This window comes from Panthera uncia, assembly GCF_023721935.1.
Source record: "Panthera uncia isolate 11264 chromosome A3 unlocalized genomic scaffold, Puncia_PCG_1.0 HiC_scaffold_11, whole genome shotgun sequence".
Taxonomy (NCBI): Eukaryota; Metazoa; Chordata; class Mammalia; order Carnivora; family Felidae; genus Panthera; species Panthera uncia.
In genome coordinates this window covers 35,614,375-35,634,359 of record NW_026057578.1, presented here as the reverse complement: position 1 = coordinate 35,634,359, position 19,985 = coordinate 35,614,375, and the positions used below count along the sequence as shown (strand labels likewise).

Sequence of the window (19,985 nt, the reverse complement as noted above, 5' to 3'; positions counted from 1 at the left end):
CCACAGAGGCACCCTTAGCCAATATCTGATATCTCTGTGGCCCAAACTGTGACAAAGCCCAGAACTGCAGGGCCGGGCAGCAGCATATTTGTGAACTCTGATCTTCCAGACAACGGTTAAGATCCGTTGGCACAGTGGTCTGGACCCTGATTCCTAAGAATTCCACACATTTTCTCTATTTACAAAAATACAGAATGTGGCCTTTGCAATACTCAAGGCTGCATAAAGAGTTAAGATTTTAGTGGATACTTTGAACACTGAAGTTTGTGATTCTTGGCTACTAAAAAACTGGGAGTTTTTCTTAAACTAAGCACTGCAACAATTTTGCATATTTCATAGATTATCTGTGTATCTATTCTTATATGTTCCCATGGAGGCTTCATATGGAAGTACATGTACCTATAAAAACGGGGCACCTGGGTGGCTCAATCGGTTAAGTGTCTGGCTCTTGATCTCAGCTCATCTGAGAACTGTGATCTCACAGTTCATGAGTTTGAGCCCTGTGTTGGGCTCTGCTAAAAGTGCAGAGGCTGCTTGGGAGTCTGTCTCTCCCTTTTTCTGCCCCTCCTGCATGCTCGCTCTTGCGCGCACGCTCTCTCTCTCTCTCTCTCTCTCTCTCAAAATAAAGAAATAAGCTAAAAAAAAAAGTACTTATAAAATGTAAAAAAAACTCCCAATATTTGCCAACATTGACCTATTTCATAGTTTTGGAATCATTTCCTTTTTGTTAAGCAAGTAGATAATCCAGACAAGGTGTTAACTTCTCTCATTTCCTGTGACACTAAGTATCCTTCTCCATCAAATTCCATAGTAAAATGCTGTAGAAATAAGGAAGAATTTTGGGAAATTATCAGTGGGTCCCTTGCTTTAGACTTACATTGGAATTAACAATGGCAGTCCCAGAATGCCTGGTAGACGGCAGCCATCAGTATACCTGGATGCCCCACAGGCTGATGCTATGACCTTTGCCCAATCAGTGGTACAGGGTACCACTGAGCACGAACCTTTAGCTCCCCCCAATCCCGCCTATGGTTTCAGACCTGGGTCAATGTCACTCATAGTCATATCCAGGTATAACCTAAATCAGTTTTAAGAGTTAGTAAACAGAATACCATAGGTTTTATTGGACTATACTGCATTTTGATGCTTCTCCCTTTCTCCCCCTAAGACTCACTAGTTGACCAGACAGAGCTACAGTAAAGTTAAATGAGAGGGAGAGGAAGAGAGAGGGAGAGAGACTGAGATTTATGTGTGAAACACTTCTAAACATGCCCTATAAGTACAGTAGATTTTCCCCTTACGACCACACCCTGTAAGTGCTGTATTTTCAGAGCTGAACAATTAACATAAGGAGCATGAGTCAGGCTTTGAACAGCTCTGTGGGAACCAGAAAGCCTTTTGCTATTAGGAATGATGTAAATTCCCCAAGGCTTGAAGAAGTCCACAATGGAAGGCAGACAGGGTCATAAATAACAACAATGGATACTGCGTCGACCACATAAAGTATGATGCCGTGATGGTGACACTTCAAATCTCACACTAGATTCAATCTCTGCCTTTATTTATTTATTTATTTTTTAAACTAAGTTTAAAAAGCACTATGCATTTCCTATGGGAACTTCAAAAACTTCTTTAAGAGACATGACAATTGACTCTCATCCCAAATTCCTCTGATCACAAACAATAGGGAAAATGTCCTTGGAAGGAAAAGGACAACAGAAAATGCAATGCAGTGACAGAAGGAAAAGTCCAGTTCAAAAAGTGCAAAACCTGTGACTTCATTTTAAAAAAAAAGAGAGAGAGAGAAAAAGAAAAGAAAAAGGCAAGTCAGGGTCTCCTGCTTACAAATTAAAACCACATTTGGCAATTTGTTGAAGGAGGCATATTTACATTTGTATGAAGACTGGGTGGGCAGGAAAATAAAAAAAGCTTAGACTCCTTCTTTAGTCTTCAGTCCTTGAACTGTCAGACCTCATTAGAAATCTTTCATTCTTATTTTTCTAAGGTCAATTCATTCCCCTTTGTCACTAAATCGCAGCCTGCAGAGCCCCTCAAACAAATATTCCAGAGGAAACAGTGATCCTCTGGAACAGGGACTGGGAACAAAATTTCCCAAGGGAGTTGTCCTGATTACTAATGGCTTCTCACATCTGGCATCAAAATGCAATTGTGGCTTATCCAGAGGCAAAATTCTAAGGTACAGACAGTGTGTGCTGGGAAGTGCTTCTTGGGCTTACCTAAATGACACGACTCCTTTTTATATTCTGCCTTGAATAATGACCCTGACATCTTCCGCAAAGAATACACACAAAGTCAATATATTAAAAAAAGGTTACTAGTTGGCCATCCAAAGTCCAGAGTACACACTCTGTGGGGACTTGGATATTTAAGAAACAGGTTAACCAAGGGGCTTTCTTTGGGCCTTCATCAGTGATTCTTCTTAACCTAGAGGCTAGCTCTGAGTCTAGCCAAGGAATAAAATTCTGCATATATTATCAGCTGCCCCATCCACTCCCCACCCATTTATTAATTTTTGGTTAACACTTTTAGTTTTAAACTTTCCATCTGTAAAGAGGTGTCTAGGACAAAAACCAGGACAAAACCACACAGAAGTAGGACAGGGCCATAGGCCCCACAGGGAGTCTAATGCAGGGGGATACTTTTCCTCAAGAGACTAAGCAGCCCAGGCAGGCTTCCAGAGCAAGAGGTCGGGTCTTGTTGCCATCCCCAGGGATGCTCTGCAGTCTACTGGATGCACCCTGAGGTTGAGGACAGCCAAAGCATGTGCGCTCCAGTACAGGCCCAAAAGGAAGGTTGAACAGGTGAGTGTTTAAGTATGAAAATGGGTGATGTTACCTCAGCGCTGTCTGGTCTGACCTGGGAAACACATTTTAAATTTCTGGACAAAAAGACTGCAAAGAGTCCCTACCAGAATTAGCAAGGCAGCTAAGATATGTTTCCTGCCTCTAATCAGAGAATGGGCTGGACTGAAATGTAGTCAGGAATACTGGTTGATGTACAAGTTACAAAGGTAAATTGAAATTGTGGATAAACCAAAGTGTTCACTCCATAGTGACTTACTGAATATCACTTCTGAATAGAACACTGTTGGATTAATGAGGGATGAGGAGAGAAGTTGGCCTAAAAAGATGTAAGAAACACCTGCTCTTGAGTTTATAACCTCCTCAAGGAGTCTGTAAAACACAGCTGAGGCTCCCAAAGGCTATTGGGAAGACTGGCACCAAGGGAGCTTTTCAAAAAATATAGATTCCCAAGACCCACCCCTGGAAGTTCTGATTTACCAGATCTAGGGTGGGGCTATTGGACCTATATTTAGGTTCCCAGGTGATTCAAACACTGCTGACACACATGAAATAATTCTCGACAGAGCAGAGCAGCAGATAAACAAATGAAAAGTGGTACACTGAGGCAGTGCTTGGCAGTCTGGTCCAATTACCTCAGGCATCAAAATTACCTGGGAAGCTTGTCAAAAAATGTTCAGGGTTCTACCCCAGAATCTACTGCATTTGGATCTCCACAGGCTGGAGTCAAGGCATATATGCATTTTAGGCAATCTCCCAAGCGATTCTGATGCCCACTCTACAGGGGCATGGATGGATGTGGTAACTGAGCAGAGTCTGGCAGAATCATCCAATCAGACAACACTGAACTCTGTATCAAACACTGTTTTGAGGCCCTTGTGGAAAAATATGTGGACTCACAGAAAACATCCCTGTTCTCACAGAGCCTCCATTCCATGGGGAAGACAAGAAACAAATACACATATGATATGTCAAAAGGTTATGATGTTATGAGGGAATACAAACCTCCAAAGTCTTTATTAGGCACGTTGGTGAGGGAAGGTAAGAAGGTGAGCTTTACCCAGAGATGAGTGGAGGATGAGCCACGAGAACATAGTGTGCATAAGCAGGGAGAAGCATGAACACCAAGGAAGACAGAGCATGCTTGGAGGGAGAGGAGAAACAGGGCAGTAAACCAGAGGAAGGGGCTGGAGGGCAGGTAACTGGTGTGTGTGTGTGTGTGTGTGTGTGTGTGCGCGCGCGCGCATTGGTGGTGGTGTGTAAGAGGGGCAAATCACATATGGCTTTTATAAGGATGGCACATTTTATTCTAAGGAAGATGATGTGCCATTGGAAGTTTCTAGGAAGAAAATGGACTTGGCATTTTAAAAGGATCACTCTGGGAGCAGCTGAGGGGCAGATGGGCTCAGAGAGATCAGTGATTAGACTACTACAAAAGTCCACTCAGAGAGGAGGGGGTCTTTCAGGAGGCTGGTGACGGTAAGAAATGGTTAGACTGGAAATATAATTTGAAGGAAGACCCAACAGAATATGTCAACGGACTGGATATAGTTAGTCAGAAGAAAAGTCAAGAATGACTCCAAGATTTGTGGTTTAAATAAGTGGATGAAGGAAATTAGCCTTTACCAATACAGGAAGTACTGGGGGAGGGGCAGGCTTGGGGATGTGGAACCAAGAAATCAATTTTAGATAATGTAAACTTGAACAGTCCTCCTGGGTATCCAGAGATGCTGAGCAGGAAGTTAAGATACCGGTTCAGGAAGAGAGAGGTCTGGGCTGCAGACACAAAGCTGGGAAGTCCACGAAGATGGTACATAAAGTCTTCAGTGAGGATGAAGTCCACTGGGGAGTGAGTTTGGATAAGAAAAAAGAAGATGAGGAGGAGGATTAAGGAAAGCAGTCCATGAGGGAATCATCAGTGGAGAAACAGAAAAATCAAGGTAACATGATGTCCCTGGAGGCAAGAGAATAAAGTGCTTCACTGAAAGCGACAGCACTTCCACAAATATGCCGCGCGGTTAGGAGTGACAATTAACCAGTAGAAGGTGACTTGACAAGGGCTGTTTTTGGTGAAGTGCTAGGGCCCAAGACTATTTGGGATGGATGGGTTCAATAGTGAAGTGGAGACATAGTGGAAACCGGAAGTCTCCAGTAGGAATGTAATGGTCTGTAGGTGACTTTAAAGTTTCTATGGACCACTAAAAAGGTAAAAAGAAAACTGGTAAAATGAGATTTCAATAATATATACTATTTTGCTCAATATATGTTATTATTACAGCATGTAATATAAAAATATTGAGGCATTTTATATTTTTATACTAAGTCTGGAATCTGGTATGCATCTGACATTTACAGGACATCATTTCTGACTCGCCACATTTCTAATGCTCAATGTCCAGATGTGGCCAGTGGCTATAGTACCGGGCCATGCAGGGCTGGGCACTTTAGAAGGGCTCTGCAGTAAGGGGGAACGCTGAAATGGGGTAGTGCCTGGATTGGGGCGTTGGTTAATGGAGGGTGCATTGCTGACGATTCTGGGCATATTTGGAGGATGTGATGAGCTACCGTGTGCCAAGTTTCAGCTGGGTGTTTCAGAAGCTTTGCATATACGCATCAATGTCACCTCAGAAGAGCTTGATGAGGCAAGTAACACTGCTACTCCCACACTCCAGGGACCTCATTCAACATGAACAAACAGCACAGATGGCAATGCCCCTTCTCATCTGATAAATGGGGCTTCTGTCAGGAAAACCTTGCTTCAGCTTTCAAGCACCAGCCCTGAGGCCCTGGGACATCAGTATTAGTCTAGGTTGGAACTGTAGGGGAAGGTCCCTGGGGACATGATACCTGACTGCAGGTCAAAGAGCCCTGTGGGTGTACAGCAGTCCAGTGTGGCCCCTAGTGTGGTGTTCCCAGCACCCCTCACAGCCACCCTTAGAAGGGATGACAGACAGGAGCTCTCCCACCAAAATCTTGTTTTCAGGACTACAGAACACCCTGCTGGATATGAAGGCAATAAAGGGAGAAGGCAGGAAAAGAAACTTTTCAGAGCCATCAAGGTCTTTCTCACAGCAGTACTTAACACGGTAATGTGGTGCTTTCAGTCATTTACTCTTGAGATCTCTTTTCTTATGGTTATGTACATGAGTTTCCTCTGATGCTATTTTATTCACCCCTAAATGAAAATAATTAATAACTCAACCAGAATATTTTAAAAGCAGGTAACTTGGGGCGCCTGGGTGGCTCAGTTGATTGAGTGCCCGACTTCGGCTCAGGTCATGATCTCACAGCTCGTGAGTTTGAGCTCCGTGGTGGGCTCTGTGTTGACAGCTCAGAGCCTGGAGCCTGCTTAGGATTCTGTGTCTCCGTCTCTTTCTGCCCCTTCACTGCTCATGCTCTCTCTCTCTCCCAAAAAATAAACAAACATTAAAAAAAAATTTTTTTAAGCAGGTAACTCATAATAAAATATTAGAATACACCCAGTCTTAAAGGGCGTCTGGGTGGCTCAGTGGGTTGGGCGTCCGACGTTGGCTCATGTCATGATCTCATGGTCCTTCCGTGGGTTTGAGCCCTGCAATGGGCTCTGTGCTGACAGCTCAGAGCCTGGAACCTGTTTTGGATTCTGTATCCCCCTCTCTCTCTGTCCTTCCCCTGCTCACACTGTCTCTCTCTCAAAAATAAATAAGCATTTTAAAAAAATTAAAAAAAGAATACACAGTCTTAGGTCACATTCAAAATGTTACTGTGTCTGAATTCTTCATGATCACATATACCCAGAGTTGATCAAAACAGGTTAGCCCTCCTGGGATGAGGCAGGGAGCACAGCAAGCAGGGATGGAAGCCAATGTCTGGCATTCATTGGTTGCTTGTCCCAGGGCCCATCTCTCAACTCCCCGATGGTGGGTTTCTCATCTGTCCTTCAGGACTGTTTGGGAAATTTAAGTGCAATAAGGTGTGTGAAGCACACTTTAGAAAGTGGGAAGTTCTAAGCACATTTTCTTGACATTCCTGTAAAAGAAAACCTGGTACCTACAGAGAACATAAATAGATTTTGAGAAGGCAAGGATGCTTTGCATTTTTAAAGAACTTACACGATTAAAGTCCTTTCCCCTACATCTACTGAGTTATTTGGCAGGCAGGTATCGTCCCTATTTGACAGACAAGAAGAATGAGACCCAAGAGACTACGTGTCTAAGCCCACACATTTAGCTAGGGGCAGAAGTGTGTCGAGAAGGCTTGGCCCTCTGTGCAGTGCTCTTTCCACTGTGCCCAGTGGTTCCTCTGCCATCACAGTCAAAGATGGGAGTTGTAGAAAGAGTACAGGATGCTAAGTCGGAAGTCCTTGGGTCTAACCCCCTCTCAGTTTCTTCTCTGAAGTAAGATCTGGACAAGCTACCTCCCTGAACATCAGCTTCCTTGTCTAGAAAAGAGGAATGATAATAATATCTCTACAGTGGACACTCATTCATTTTCTGGAAACAATATTCAGATTTTGTCTCTAGTCTCCGTCCAATGTCCATGCATTTTCAGGAGGCCCTGTCTCCACACCAGGCTCCAGAGGTGGGCCTGTGATCCCATCCAGGCCAAGCAAAGTACTGGATTCATGAACCTCAAAGACATACATGAGTTGAAGGAGCCCTGGGAAGAACCCTGCTCTCTATTCCCATGGACCTGCAGGTACCAGAGCCAACCACCACATACTGGCTAAGAATGAAGCCAACACTGTGGAAGACAGAGCCAGAAGATGGGAGAAACAGTCCTGATGATATTCTTTGTGCCTCTGATCAGCAAGCCATACCTGAAGTCTGGACTTTTCAGGCACATGAGCCAAAAACCTTCCTTTTTTTGCTAAGCCATTTCGAGTTGGCCTTCCTGTCACTTGAAAACTAAAAGGTTCAAGACTGATACAATCTCTTCTCAGGTTTGTTACATTGAATAAGTTATTGTATGTGACAGCTCTCTGAAAACAATAAGTCTTTCCCAAACAATAAAAGCGGTGTGAAAGTAATATATTGTCAACTTATTTGGGAGGCAAATAAAACATTACAGTATAAACCTAGGCCACTTTCAATTCTTCAAGGCTTTTTTGTAAGGCAAAAAGAAAAGTTATGCCTTTTTTTTTAAGATTTTATTTTTTTAAAGTAATCTCTACATCCAACATGGGGCTTGAACCCACAACCCCGAGATCAAGAGTTGCACGCTCCACTGACTGAGCCAGTCAGGTGCCCCAAGAAAAGTTATTCTTAAACTTTAGTGCGATGTCCAACCATTTTTAGGAGCATAAGCATTCTGAAATGTGACATGCCAGGGAAGGTTGAGTCACTTGCAGAAAAGCAGCCCAGCACAGCATGAATTCTGACAGTGACCACAATCTTAGACCACGATGCACCATGACCATACAGAAGCCACACATCTTAAAATGAGAAAGAGGTCTCTCTTTCCCAAATTTCACTTCTAATATTTTCTTAAATTATTTGGTAATTAATCAGTTACGGAAGTAAAAAGGGTAAAACAGGTGGAGAGAGTAGTAGCGAACAATTAAAAGAATGTAGAGAGACATATATATACATATTGACTCAAAGGAACTCAGGCTAAGAGGTCAAATGGAAGGGGTATCTCATGAATTCCACTGTTAAGTCATGTCGTTTTCTCTGAAGATGCTAAGGATGGAAGGCGCCTGTATTGAGACACCACTGGCAAAGCACTCAATATAGGGACCGGCACAAGTGAGTCCTCGTGAGATGCCCAAGATGCGGACGTGACCTTCCCCATTTCAGAGATGAGGAAACTGATGCCTTATGAGGCTAAGTCATCTGTCCAATTCCTACAGTGAGGGACAAGTGTTTCGCTTCATTCTGTTTCTCTGCACCCAAGTCCCTCTTCTGAGCCCTCCACTTCTCTGCCTTCCTGGGAAAGGACAGGTCTCTAAGGGAGAGTGGAGACATGGGCTTGCTGCAGCCACTGCCGCCTGAGTCAGCAGCAAACACTCTAGTTTTGTTTTGTTTTTAAATAAAAATTTTGAAGTTTTCTTTGATTCTGAATTGATGACTATGAAACTGTCTTGTGTAGATCTAGGGAAGTACCAATAAATAGTTGCAAAGAATGTTAACCTGAAAATGAAATCAGTGAAAAAAATCAAGGAAGTTCTTTTGCAGGAAGTACACATTTCATAGGGATTTTCCAGTTTACATTCACCTAACCCTCGCGAACCTAAAAATAAATCCTGAACGTCCCCCTAGGCCCCACTGTTGAGTCTCTGGTGCCTTATAAGCATAATGAAACTTGGAGACTTTAAAGAATTTGTAGGTTTGGGACCTGTGCTTCTTCATGATGGACGGGGGTGGGGTGGGGATCATTGACCACTCTGAGAAATGAATGAAAGCTATTTAACTTTGACTAGAAAAACATTAAAACACACACACACATACAACTTTTTTTTTAATTTCAGGGAATTCATGAATCACAGGTTAATAGTGTCCAGTGTAAAAGCAGAAGGGAAATATCTGTGAAAAATGGAAACTTAATGGGAACTACCTCAGGCAGAGATACCCCACCTTTGGGGGGTCTCCTAATTCAAAAACACCTCCTCACACAGAGATCTGTGGTTGAAAAATGCCAACACCTGGCAGGAAGGTTGCTAGCCCTTTATTCAGGGTGATGATTGTCTTCCCTAACTAACATCTCCCATGGGTGAGTGTGTGGGGCTGGAGAGGATGGGTAAGGAGGGAGGTGGGTAAGTGTGTATCCAGCCGTGTAGGTGGCAGGGCTGGCCAGAAGACAGCCCACAGTAGCCCTGGTGGCCAGTGGGAAAGAGGCAGAAGAGCCAGAGAGAAGCCATCACAGATGACTGCCTTATTTCAAACTTCTGCTCAGAGTTGGCCCTCTGCCCAGGGACGTACAAGGAAGAGCTCTTCCCATTGCTCTTGAACAGACAGCAAGACCCCCTTTCCAAGACTCCCATCTCATGACAGTAACAGCTTCTGTGAACGAGTCTGGGAACCTCACCCCATTTATGACATGGGTTCCTTGGGAAAATGTGTACTGAATTCTAAATCATCTGCTAACTAAATGAACTTTCTAAACACAATCCACTTGCACATCAAACTCTGTGTGATCACTGTGGGTGTTCAGATGAACATGTGAGCTTTTCGGAATTTGGGCCTGAGAAGTCTGTGGACTCCCAATTCCTGTGTACCTCGGAGAAGTGAGTGGGTCCTTCCTCCAAAGCTGTATCTCCTTGTGAGTCTACTGGCAGCTACTGGAAATGAAAGGTGTTCTAGCTGGTGGTCCCCACCCCTCCTCCTAATCTGGATGTTGGTTCACAGAGCTCCTACCGAAGGTCACTGGTTTACACTCTTATTGTACCCCTCTTTCATCACTGACTTGCTGGCTAAATGAGGGTTTATAACTTAACTTTTTGGTACTTGTTTTTATAGCTGCAAAATGAAGCTGGGCTGTCAAGTGGAGACAAATAAAAAATGAGAGTGCTGAGCTTCTTGGCAAAATACTACGTGCAGATGGATATTACCATTTCTAGCAGGCAGGGTAAGATATATAACAATCTACTAATCTGGTGTTAATGACATTTACATTAACTACTTTTCGGGGAAGAATGGAAATGATAATATAATTAATACTGCATAAGTACTTTCTAGTTGAGAAGACATTTTTATATTCACTATCTCACTTGATCCTTAGTAAAACTTGGGAAGGCTTGTATAGTAGGCATCACTTTTACCTCTGCTCAAGAAGTCAGGAGCCCAACACTCCGAGAGGCCAAATGATTTGTCCAAGGTCATCCAGGGAGTGAGGAGAGAGGCAGTGGCCAAAGCTAGGCCTTTTAATTTCAAGTGTGATCTCTTTTCTACTTGTTTCATTCCCTGGGTCTGTGCACAGGAAAGGTACTTTGTGGGGAACAAGCACAAAGGATGAGAGGGCTGAGAGACATCCCATCATAACTTATTCTATCCAGCTAGTCTAACTTAGATATGTCCTACTCCAGCTCATCTGGCCTATCTTATTCTAATTCAGCAGAGGGCAGTTTCCTTAGGGGTGCTGGAGACAGGGGTGAATGAACCATCTCATTCACAAAAACTGGTGGTTAATCATTGGAAAGAATTTTATTATTAGCAAAGGACGATAAAACCTCAGCTTACTGTAACATATAATAAGCAAAGGATAATCTTAAAAAAATGATTTGACTGGAGAAAAATTTATTATTGTGTCATAGTCGAGAAAAACTATTCTAGATAGACCAAACCAATAGAATAACTCATCCCCACCACCAGCATTTTCACTCAGACATTCCATATAAGGGTGGGCATGTAAGGGCTTCTGTATAGTTTCTGTCTCAATCCAAGCAAAGGGGCCTGTCTGTAGGCCCTGTTGAGGGTGTGGCCCAATATGTTCCTCAACTATCTGTAGATCATGTTCTGGCTCTGAGCACTGGCCACAGGTGACTGGAAAAGGGGAGGGCAGAAGGCAAGATGAAGGGCATTGGAGAAGTCCTGCTGCTATAGGTCAAAAGGAGAGCCTGGTCCCTGGAGAAGCCTCCTTCTTTTGTGCACCCCCAAAGTGAGGCCCCATTAGTAGAGGCCGACTAAGCATGTTCATCCCTTAAACCTAAAAACCCCAATTATCACAATACTGATCTATATACACAATAAAAACTACCTCACATCACAAATTAAAACAAATCACATAAAAATACAAGGAAATATAAGTAAATGTCTGCCCAACTTTGAAAACCATAACAGCAAGATCACAAAGGCAGAAATTGTTATGGAAACCATAAAATTGAGGACATAGACACCTACCACATAACAGTGTCATATAATTAAAAGGTAAATGATAAACTCACTAAAAGTTACTTTTCTTACTACTTAAGGAATTTTTATATAGTTGGGAGTCTGTGAAATACAAAAATACCAATAGAAAAATGGACACAAACACACAATTCACAAATGAATGGGTCTCAGCTAAAATAAGTACATAGTGACCTCAGTTATCAAGTATCAAGTATGGAGGGATACAGACTAGGTCATTAACAGAGGCTGTCTTTAGGTTGGGAGTTGTGGATAATATTTACTTTCTTTGTTTATATTTGGATTCTAGGGTTTTCATACAATGAACATGGACAATTTTGGTAAGCAGTTATTAAGTAAAAAACTAAGTTCAGAACACTGTGGGAAATGTGAAATATGGAAACAACCTCTTCCCCCTCAAGGAACTTTTCCTAGTGCTACAGGAATGTCTGGTTAATGGCTTCTAAGTAATTTACCACTAGCATTGTTCAGGAAATACAATAAGATGAGAAGAATGGATTCTTAAAAAGCTTATGACACATCATGAAAAAACTAGAAAAAACACCCACTACTTATTTAATTTTTTGATACAAAAGGAGGGTTCTTTTCTCAAATGATCTGATTTATACTTATGCAAAGTTTCCTTATAAAAACTTAATTCTGCCAATAAGGGCATAAAGTTAATGCATAGTCAAATTTGTTAAGTATTTTATTTCTTCTGAAAACATAAGGCCTAAAATGTTTCGTTATATATTCTTTTATCTTTCCTAAGATAAAATATAACTCTCCCCCCATTTTTTTTATCACAGCTTTTAAATCTACAAGTGAAGTTCTCTTTTGTGCAAAATTACGGTTTTTCTTTAGCTGTATTTTCATCTGCTTCCTCTGAAAGAAATTCAGTGTGAGAAAGGATTTCTGAGATAATTTGATATCCTCCCCCCTTGACTGAGAGATGAGGGCTAAGGCCCACAGAGGTTCAATTAGGACAGTCAAGCTAAAAATAACCCAGGCTAGCATAGTTTATTACTTCTTTAGACTCATTCTCATTTCAATTTTATACTCATAAACCAGAAGAGTTCTTTAACATTAAACAGTAGTTTGACTTAAGTGTTCAATTTAGTACATAAATAGTGTCTCCCGTCAGGACACGCCAGGGATCCTTCCACCCAGCTGATGCTATAGCGAGGGCCTAGCGTGTGTGACTGGGTATGACTGCTGAACCTTGATGGCTTTTGTCACAGCTCAGCCACAACCCCAGTGAAGCATGAGGCAGAGAACTCCAATATCTTGATTATATATACACTCAAGGGCAGCACTGGTATACTAAATGCCATCGGTAATTTCCAAAAGAATCACAGACTTATAGCTTAGGTTTAAGAGTAAGAAAGTAACTCAGAATTTTGGACATTTTTCTGAATAGCAGAGGATCCATTACAGTGCAGAAAGAATACATCTTTAGGTCACCAGGATAACCCTCAGTGCCCCCTATCTGGCAGACTAGAAGCTCCTTGAAGGCAGACTACAAACTCTACTTTCTTAGTTTTTCTTTGTTTCCCTAGTGCCTAGCAGACTTCCTGGCATGGAGCCAGCACTTAGCGAATTATGTTAAAGTGAGGTGGTAAGAACAGATGGGAAAGATCTCCAGAGAGTGAGTGTGCCTGTAACCAATGCTCTATGAGATAATAGCTTTGTGCTGACCCTGAAATGTCCCAGATACATACAGAGTTCTACTTACACAATAAAGTCATTATTTTCGAAAGTAATTATTTTGGTGATTATTGGCTATTTTCTCTAATAAAGAAATAGAAAAAATAATAAATAATTTTTAATTTCCCCAAGCCCCAGAGCTTTACATTTGAGGAAAAGGAAAAACAAACAAACAAACAAACAGCCTCTACACAGGGACCTGGGTTTGTAAATATGAAAGAAAATATTGTTGAAATGGGATATAACTGAGTGCAACCAAAATTTACTTTATGTTTTTCATATTGCTAGGAAAATGAAACAAAACAAAACAAAACAAAAGGTAAAAACTCTCAGAACAACTTCCCAGCTCCATTCTTAGCAATAGGCCAAAAACTGAGGCTACAAGGACCTCGAGATTTCTTATGAGAAACTGTAGTAAGAAAAATACAGTGACTCATCCCATAATAATGCCCCTTCTTCCCAAAGTACACATCACAATTCCCACATCCCTGGCATGTGGGCACTTGGTGCAGAACTATTGCAACACGGAGCATCTCGCTGCACCAGTGCCCCTTGGTGGGCGAGAGAGATGCTGATATTAGGGTAACAGACCTCCCTGGTGCTGGGGGAAGGCTATTAGCGGGTGACATGGTTGCACTCGTTCTGCCTCCCAAAGGAGAGGGCTTACTCCCCTTGTACTGCTTGATCTGGATCAGCAGTTCTTTTGTGTAGCCACCTTTAAGAACTGGGGAGCTGGGTACAGCTTCTCTACAGGATCAAAGAATCCCCTGGCAGAGCAGTTCTGAATAGGCACCCCCAGGATCACCTAACCAACAATCATTCAGACACTGAGGGAGAAAAAAAGGGGGGGGGGGGGGGAGATGAAAGAAAAGGAATCTACTACTCACGGCACGAGCAAGGTTCCCAGGCTGTTGCTCAGGTACTAGCTCACTCCCCCATCACTTCTGGGGCCATAGAGAACTAAGTTCAGTGAACAGTTAGAGGAAAATAACTGCTGTTTCTTGACAAAAACGTATCTCCAATACAGTATTTAGGAAGCCAATTTCCCAGGCCTTCCCAGTCAAATAGTCCTGGAGAATAATTACCAAGAGAAATGAGGCAGATCCTGCCCTTTGGCGAATATCAGTGTAAACTGATAAAGAATCCAAAGCTTTCTGGAAGTTCAAGGAATATTCACAGAGGAGCCAGATATCACTGGCTTTGGGCATTTGAAGTATATATCAAGTACTACGCACGCCTTCTCTCAGACAGAAGGCAATTCTGGGAAGGAAGGATGGTTTATTGACCCTCAAACGGCTGAGACAGGTGGGCTCCTCAGAGATCAAACATGAATGAGGCTAAAGCTCCAAGGCACATGTGGTGGGGGGACCAAGTTGTCAGCTCGATGGGCAGTGTGCAGGACGGTCCTTCTCCAGGCCTGGATATTTTACTGTTTCTGGGGGCGACAAGCTTGAGGAAGTGGTGGACGAGAGGCCTGTTAGGAGGGAAGGTGCAGGTGAGCTGGCCAGCCAGAAGGGAAGCACAGAGCCTATGTCCAGGGAGGGAGCTGTGTAGTGCTGCTGAGCGTTAGCAGACTCCCACTTGTGTGGCTGGGACAGCATGTATGTGAAGGCACATAGGTGGGGAAAAGAGCAGCTGAAGAGACAGAGACTGACCACATCTAAAGAGAGTCACTGAAAACAATGAACGATCCTCATGATATAAATGTACTTTTCTTTATAAGCCGTTTTGGTTAACTCTGATAGTGTTATCACTAAACGTCAGAACATTCTGAAGAGAAGAAAATTGAACTGGCTTGTGTAAAAGGCTCAGACTAGACTAGTCAACTTTTCAGAATGAAAATGCTTAACCTTTAGGAAGTCCTCCAGATTATAGGATTTATTTGACAGCAGCTATAGCAAAATCAGGATCTGTATAAATACCGGTGTCCCAAAGGAGGATAACATTTCATTTGTATTGAGATGTTTTAATTCACCCTTAATAATTTAAGATATTACGTATTAATATTACATATCATATAAGATCTAATTTCTTCTTTTTTCCATCTGAAGCAATAACACTTCCTGGTACAGTTAATTGTTGTTTTCTTAAACCAAAGATCAATTTCTTCACTGCTCTGAGAATCAGTTAAGTTATATTATATTAATTTGCCAACAGCATTACTATTTTTGTATTTATTAACTTACTGAGATAACTCTAACATCCTGGAAAAACCTCAAAGAATACACTTTTAATACTCTTCAACAAATTTGCTTCATTTATGTCATTTAATTGACAGATGAAGAAATAAGGGTCCCACTGGTTTTTCCAAAAGGCTCATCTCCAAATAAAAGCATTTCTGCTCTTTACTTTTCCTAGGTCTCTAATTCACCCTTCTAGTCTCCATCTGTTTATTTCAGATGAGGTAAGAAGCTGGTTTTAGACCATGTGGGCCAAATGTCACATTTCATATGGATTAAAAAATAATAGGGGCGCCTGGGTGGCGCAGTCGGTTAAGCGTCCGACTTCAGCCAGGTCACGATCTCGCGGTCCGTGAGTTCGAGCCCCGCGTCAAGCTCTGGGCTGATGGCTCGGAGCCTGGAGCCTGTTTCCGATTCTGTGTCTCCCTCTCTCTCTGCCCCTCCCCCGTTCATGCTCTGTCTCTCTCTGTCCCAAAAATAAAAATTAAAAACGTTGAAAAAAAATAAATAAATAAATAAACATAAGGGGTAATCTAATATTCCCATAAATTATTTTAGAAGCATCATAATCCTGTCACACTTCATGTCCAGGTTTCATGTCTCCTAGTTGTTTTCTTCTTTGTTAAAGTTCAAGTGATATATCCAAAAATATGAAAAAAAAGTTTGCACCGAGGTAAGTTCAGAGAGAATGGACTGTGGCTGCAATGACACACACTCACACACACCCTCCAAGGAGACTCTCTCAAAGGCATATGTTAAGTTTACAAGGCACAGCTATAAGTTACAACATGAAGGGGGAGTTTTCTGTATCTATTTATCTGAAGAGAGAACTCCAATGAAACACAAACGAAACAGGCAGGACCTGATGGAGCTTGAGACTTAGCCTGAGAAAGGAGAGAGAAAACTAACCCTATCAGCAAAGAAACAACACACTGGGGAAAAGTATGATTCTCATGAAAATGTCAGTGATTCACCATGGAATAAAATTCAAAGCCGCTGACCCCAATGAAAGCTTCCAGTGGAAACATGTGGATTTTCCTTCATTTCATTTAAAGACCTTGCTTTATCTCATTTGAACATTATCATAAGCACCATCCCAGATTTTGTGATATGTTCCTTTCTCATTAAAACTGATACAAAAAAAATGATACTAAAAGATATGGCTGATAAACTGAATTTTCAAGGGGACTTCAGGAAGAATAAAAAAAAAAAAAATAAACAAAACACATCAGTTAATATTATCATGCAAAAAGAGGTAGGACATTTTTGGTCCCTTAAAACATTCATTGGGTGCTCAATGAATGGCCCAAGGATAACAGAAGACAACATTTTTTTCTATTTTTACAGTAAGTTTTAAGCAAATTTATTTATAGAATTTTTTTGTACATACCAGTTCTTCATTCTGACTTGCCATAAGATCACTACTGAATGAAAGTTGACTTACACAGACCACAAATCTGTCAGGAAATACACGGAGCTCTGCACAAAATGAACAAAATCAAGTTACTAAAGGCATCAAAAATCTCTGAACACAGAAATGCTTGTTCTCAGATTTTTAAGTTACAGCTAAAATATGTATATACATAAGACACATGTCTTCTCTCCTCGTCTCCTTTCAGTATTTGCCATCAGGAGGGCAGGGCAAGCACAGAGCTCTAAGGAGCAGCCAGGAGGTTGCAGATAGGTCCGCCTGAGCCCCTGGACCATTAGATTATATCCCATGAAACCCCCAGGCAGGGAAGGGCCCTTGCAGCCTTCCCTCTGTGACAGTTTGCTGTTTTCTGACCAGAACTCACATTTGGGAAATAGGATCAACGTTTCCTAACGAGTGTGCAGAATTATACAGAAAGAGGAAGACTATGGGATAAAATCTGAAAACATGACTCATCAATGTTCTCACTAATTAGTTTACTTATCATCTCTTTAGTCAACTGGTCTTAGATGGGTCCGCTACACTGGAGGGCAAATGCCCAATCTGAATCAGGCAATGAATGGAGAAGTGTCATTAATATGAATAATAATAAGGAATAAGGAATAATAAGGAAATAGTAAAATATGCAAGAGCAAAGATGATATAATTACACCTCAGTCACATTACTCTATTATTACAACTTCTTTTATTTTATTTTTTTCTAACATTTATTTGTTTTTGAGAGAGAGAGAGACAGAGTGCAAGGAGGAGAGGGAGTCACAGAATCTGAAGCAGGCTCCAGGCTCTGAGCTGTCAGCACAGAGCCCTACGCAGGGCAGAACTCACAAATTGTGAGATCATGACCTGAGCCGAAGTCGGTCACCCAGCTGACTGAGTCACCCGGGTGCCCCTATTATTACAACTTCTTAAAGCAAGAAGTGCTGGGTTGGGGGGAGGGCTGCAGGAATCTCAGAGCTGGACACCCCAACATTCAATGAAATAAGAATATAAGATGGTAAATGGCATCTGTATCTCTCCTCCTCTCATCTGTCTGTCCATCCATTCATGAATTCACTTATGTATGCAGCCTCCACCTATGTCTGGAGTGGTGTTTAGCTGATGCTAATAGTATATATTCTGGGTGGGAGGTGAGGATCTTCTCCTTTCTTTATACTTGGTTGTATTGCTTTCATATTTTTCATAATACTTATATATCATATTTATAACACAAAGACATTTTTCTAAAAGAGAAAACTTCCCTCTTAGATATGACCAACATTTTTAAAGAGGGATGTTATGAATCAAATAAGTGAAGCTTTTCACATACTTTGCTCATTTCCAACAATGAATGACAACGTGAGGGACTGACTGATAGAAGCCAAGCATGAAGGTAGTGGTTACATATACACACAACTTAAACACAGTTAACACCACACCACCTGACTAGGTTAAATTACACCAAAGGCCTAATGAGTTGATGTTTTAGTAATAGCCATCTCCTTACCTCTCCCCTGGACCACTGCTGTCTCCTTGGTGATCACTCTTCCCTATTCTAATTCATCCTACTCAGTGCAAGCAGGTTAACAGTTCTAAAAAAATATTTCCACTTATCCTGCTCAAAACCCCATTGTGGATCCTCAGTACCCATCACATGATGTGCAAACTTCAAAGCCCTCCATGAGTGGGGTCTAACCTGTCCTTCTGGTCTCACTCCCACTAGTCCTCCTCACGTAGAAATCTCCATTTCAGAGGGCCTGAGTGTGTTGAAACTTCGACCCCTCTTAGATGTTCTATCTTGTAAGAGACTAGGGATAGATTTAAAAACAAACAAAAAATAATAATAATAAATAAAGTCATTAATATTTATTCATTAATTCTTAAAATTTCTTATTGAAGTAAGTGATAAGTAGTCTGCTTCCCACTTTCTGGAAGGGGGAACTAAGCCCGCCAGCCAAAAATCATGACATTGAAATACTAGCGGATCAGAATTTAAATTAAAAATGATCAGTTCCAGGGTGCCTGGGTGGCTCAGTCGGTTAAGCATCCGACTTCGGCTCAGGTCATGATCTCGCAATTTATGAGTTCCAGCCCTGCGTCGGGCTCTGTGCTGACAGCTCAGAGCCTGCAGCCTGCTTTGGATTCTGTGTCTCCTCCTCTCTCTGCCCCTCCCACGCTCATGCTCTGTCTCTCTCTGTCTCTCGATAATAAATGTTTAAAAAAAATTTTTTTTAAATAAAAATGATCAGTTCTATTCAATAATTTCTCTGTTTTGTCCTTCCATTTCTTCCTCTGAAAAGTAACAATACTAGAATGATGCATTTTGAACATTTTGGAGCCAGGTATTATATAAACAGAAAGCAACCTCTGTACACTTCTTCTTTGCTTAAGTCATAACTGAAACTTTTATCATTTTAATATTTAAATAAAGATTTAGGCAATAGCAATCTTTACCATACAGATAGCCTTCATTTTAACAGACAGATACCAGGTTAAGTGCTTATTTTACTAAGAGAATTGAACAAAGTGGAAAGCCCCAGTAAGAGAGTAATATATTTGAGTGACACTTAAAGTTCAAAAAGTGTAGATAATTGTGAAGATTCCAAGAGCAAACCTCCATACAGTTTATTTTCAAAGTCCTTGTTTCATATCTTATATATTAAAGTCATCCAAGGAAGTTCAGTTAGAGTTTCTTTCCAATGTTCAGATCAGCTTGGAGAATTGTCATTAGCATCTGACTTTATTGTTGTTGGCTGGACGTGTTTGACATCATTTCCTCAGCAGACATCTTGACTTGGGGGAAAGGAGGGGGGAAGCTGGCCTTGTCACACACCTAAGAAAGGCTCTGACAGCTCTGGGCTGGGAAAGCATTTTCTCGTGTACACACTTGCTCTGTATCCCAGGGACTTGGTGTGCATAAAGATGAAGTGATTCATGGTGTAACTGCCTGTCAAATCATTCTGGAAGCTCAATGAAAGTGCTGAGATGCAGCAGGAAAGTAAAGCCTGATGTGGCCCAGCTCACAGTTCTCAGACAGGCAGTAAAACAGTGAAAATTGAAAAAA

The 19,985-nt window shown here is 41.7% G+C and overlaps 1 protein-coding gene across 2 annotated transcripts in view; it reads right to left on the bottom strand.

The window, feature by feature from the left end:
- SLX4IP (SLX4 interacting protein) overlaps positions 1-19,985 on the bottom strand; it is a 179,046-nt gene that overhangs the window by 4,059 nt on the left and 155,002 nt on the right. For both annotated transcript variants that reach the window (XM_049651140.1, XM_049651139.1), the window contains exon 6: positions 16,904-16,992. In XM_049651140.1, the coding sequence (XP_049507097.1) occupies positions 16,904-16,992 (89 nt within the window). The remainder of the gene's footprint in view (positions 1-16,903; positions 16,993-19,985) is intronic.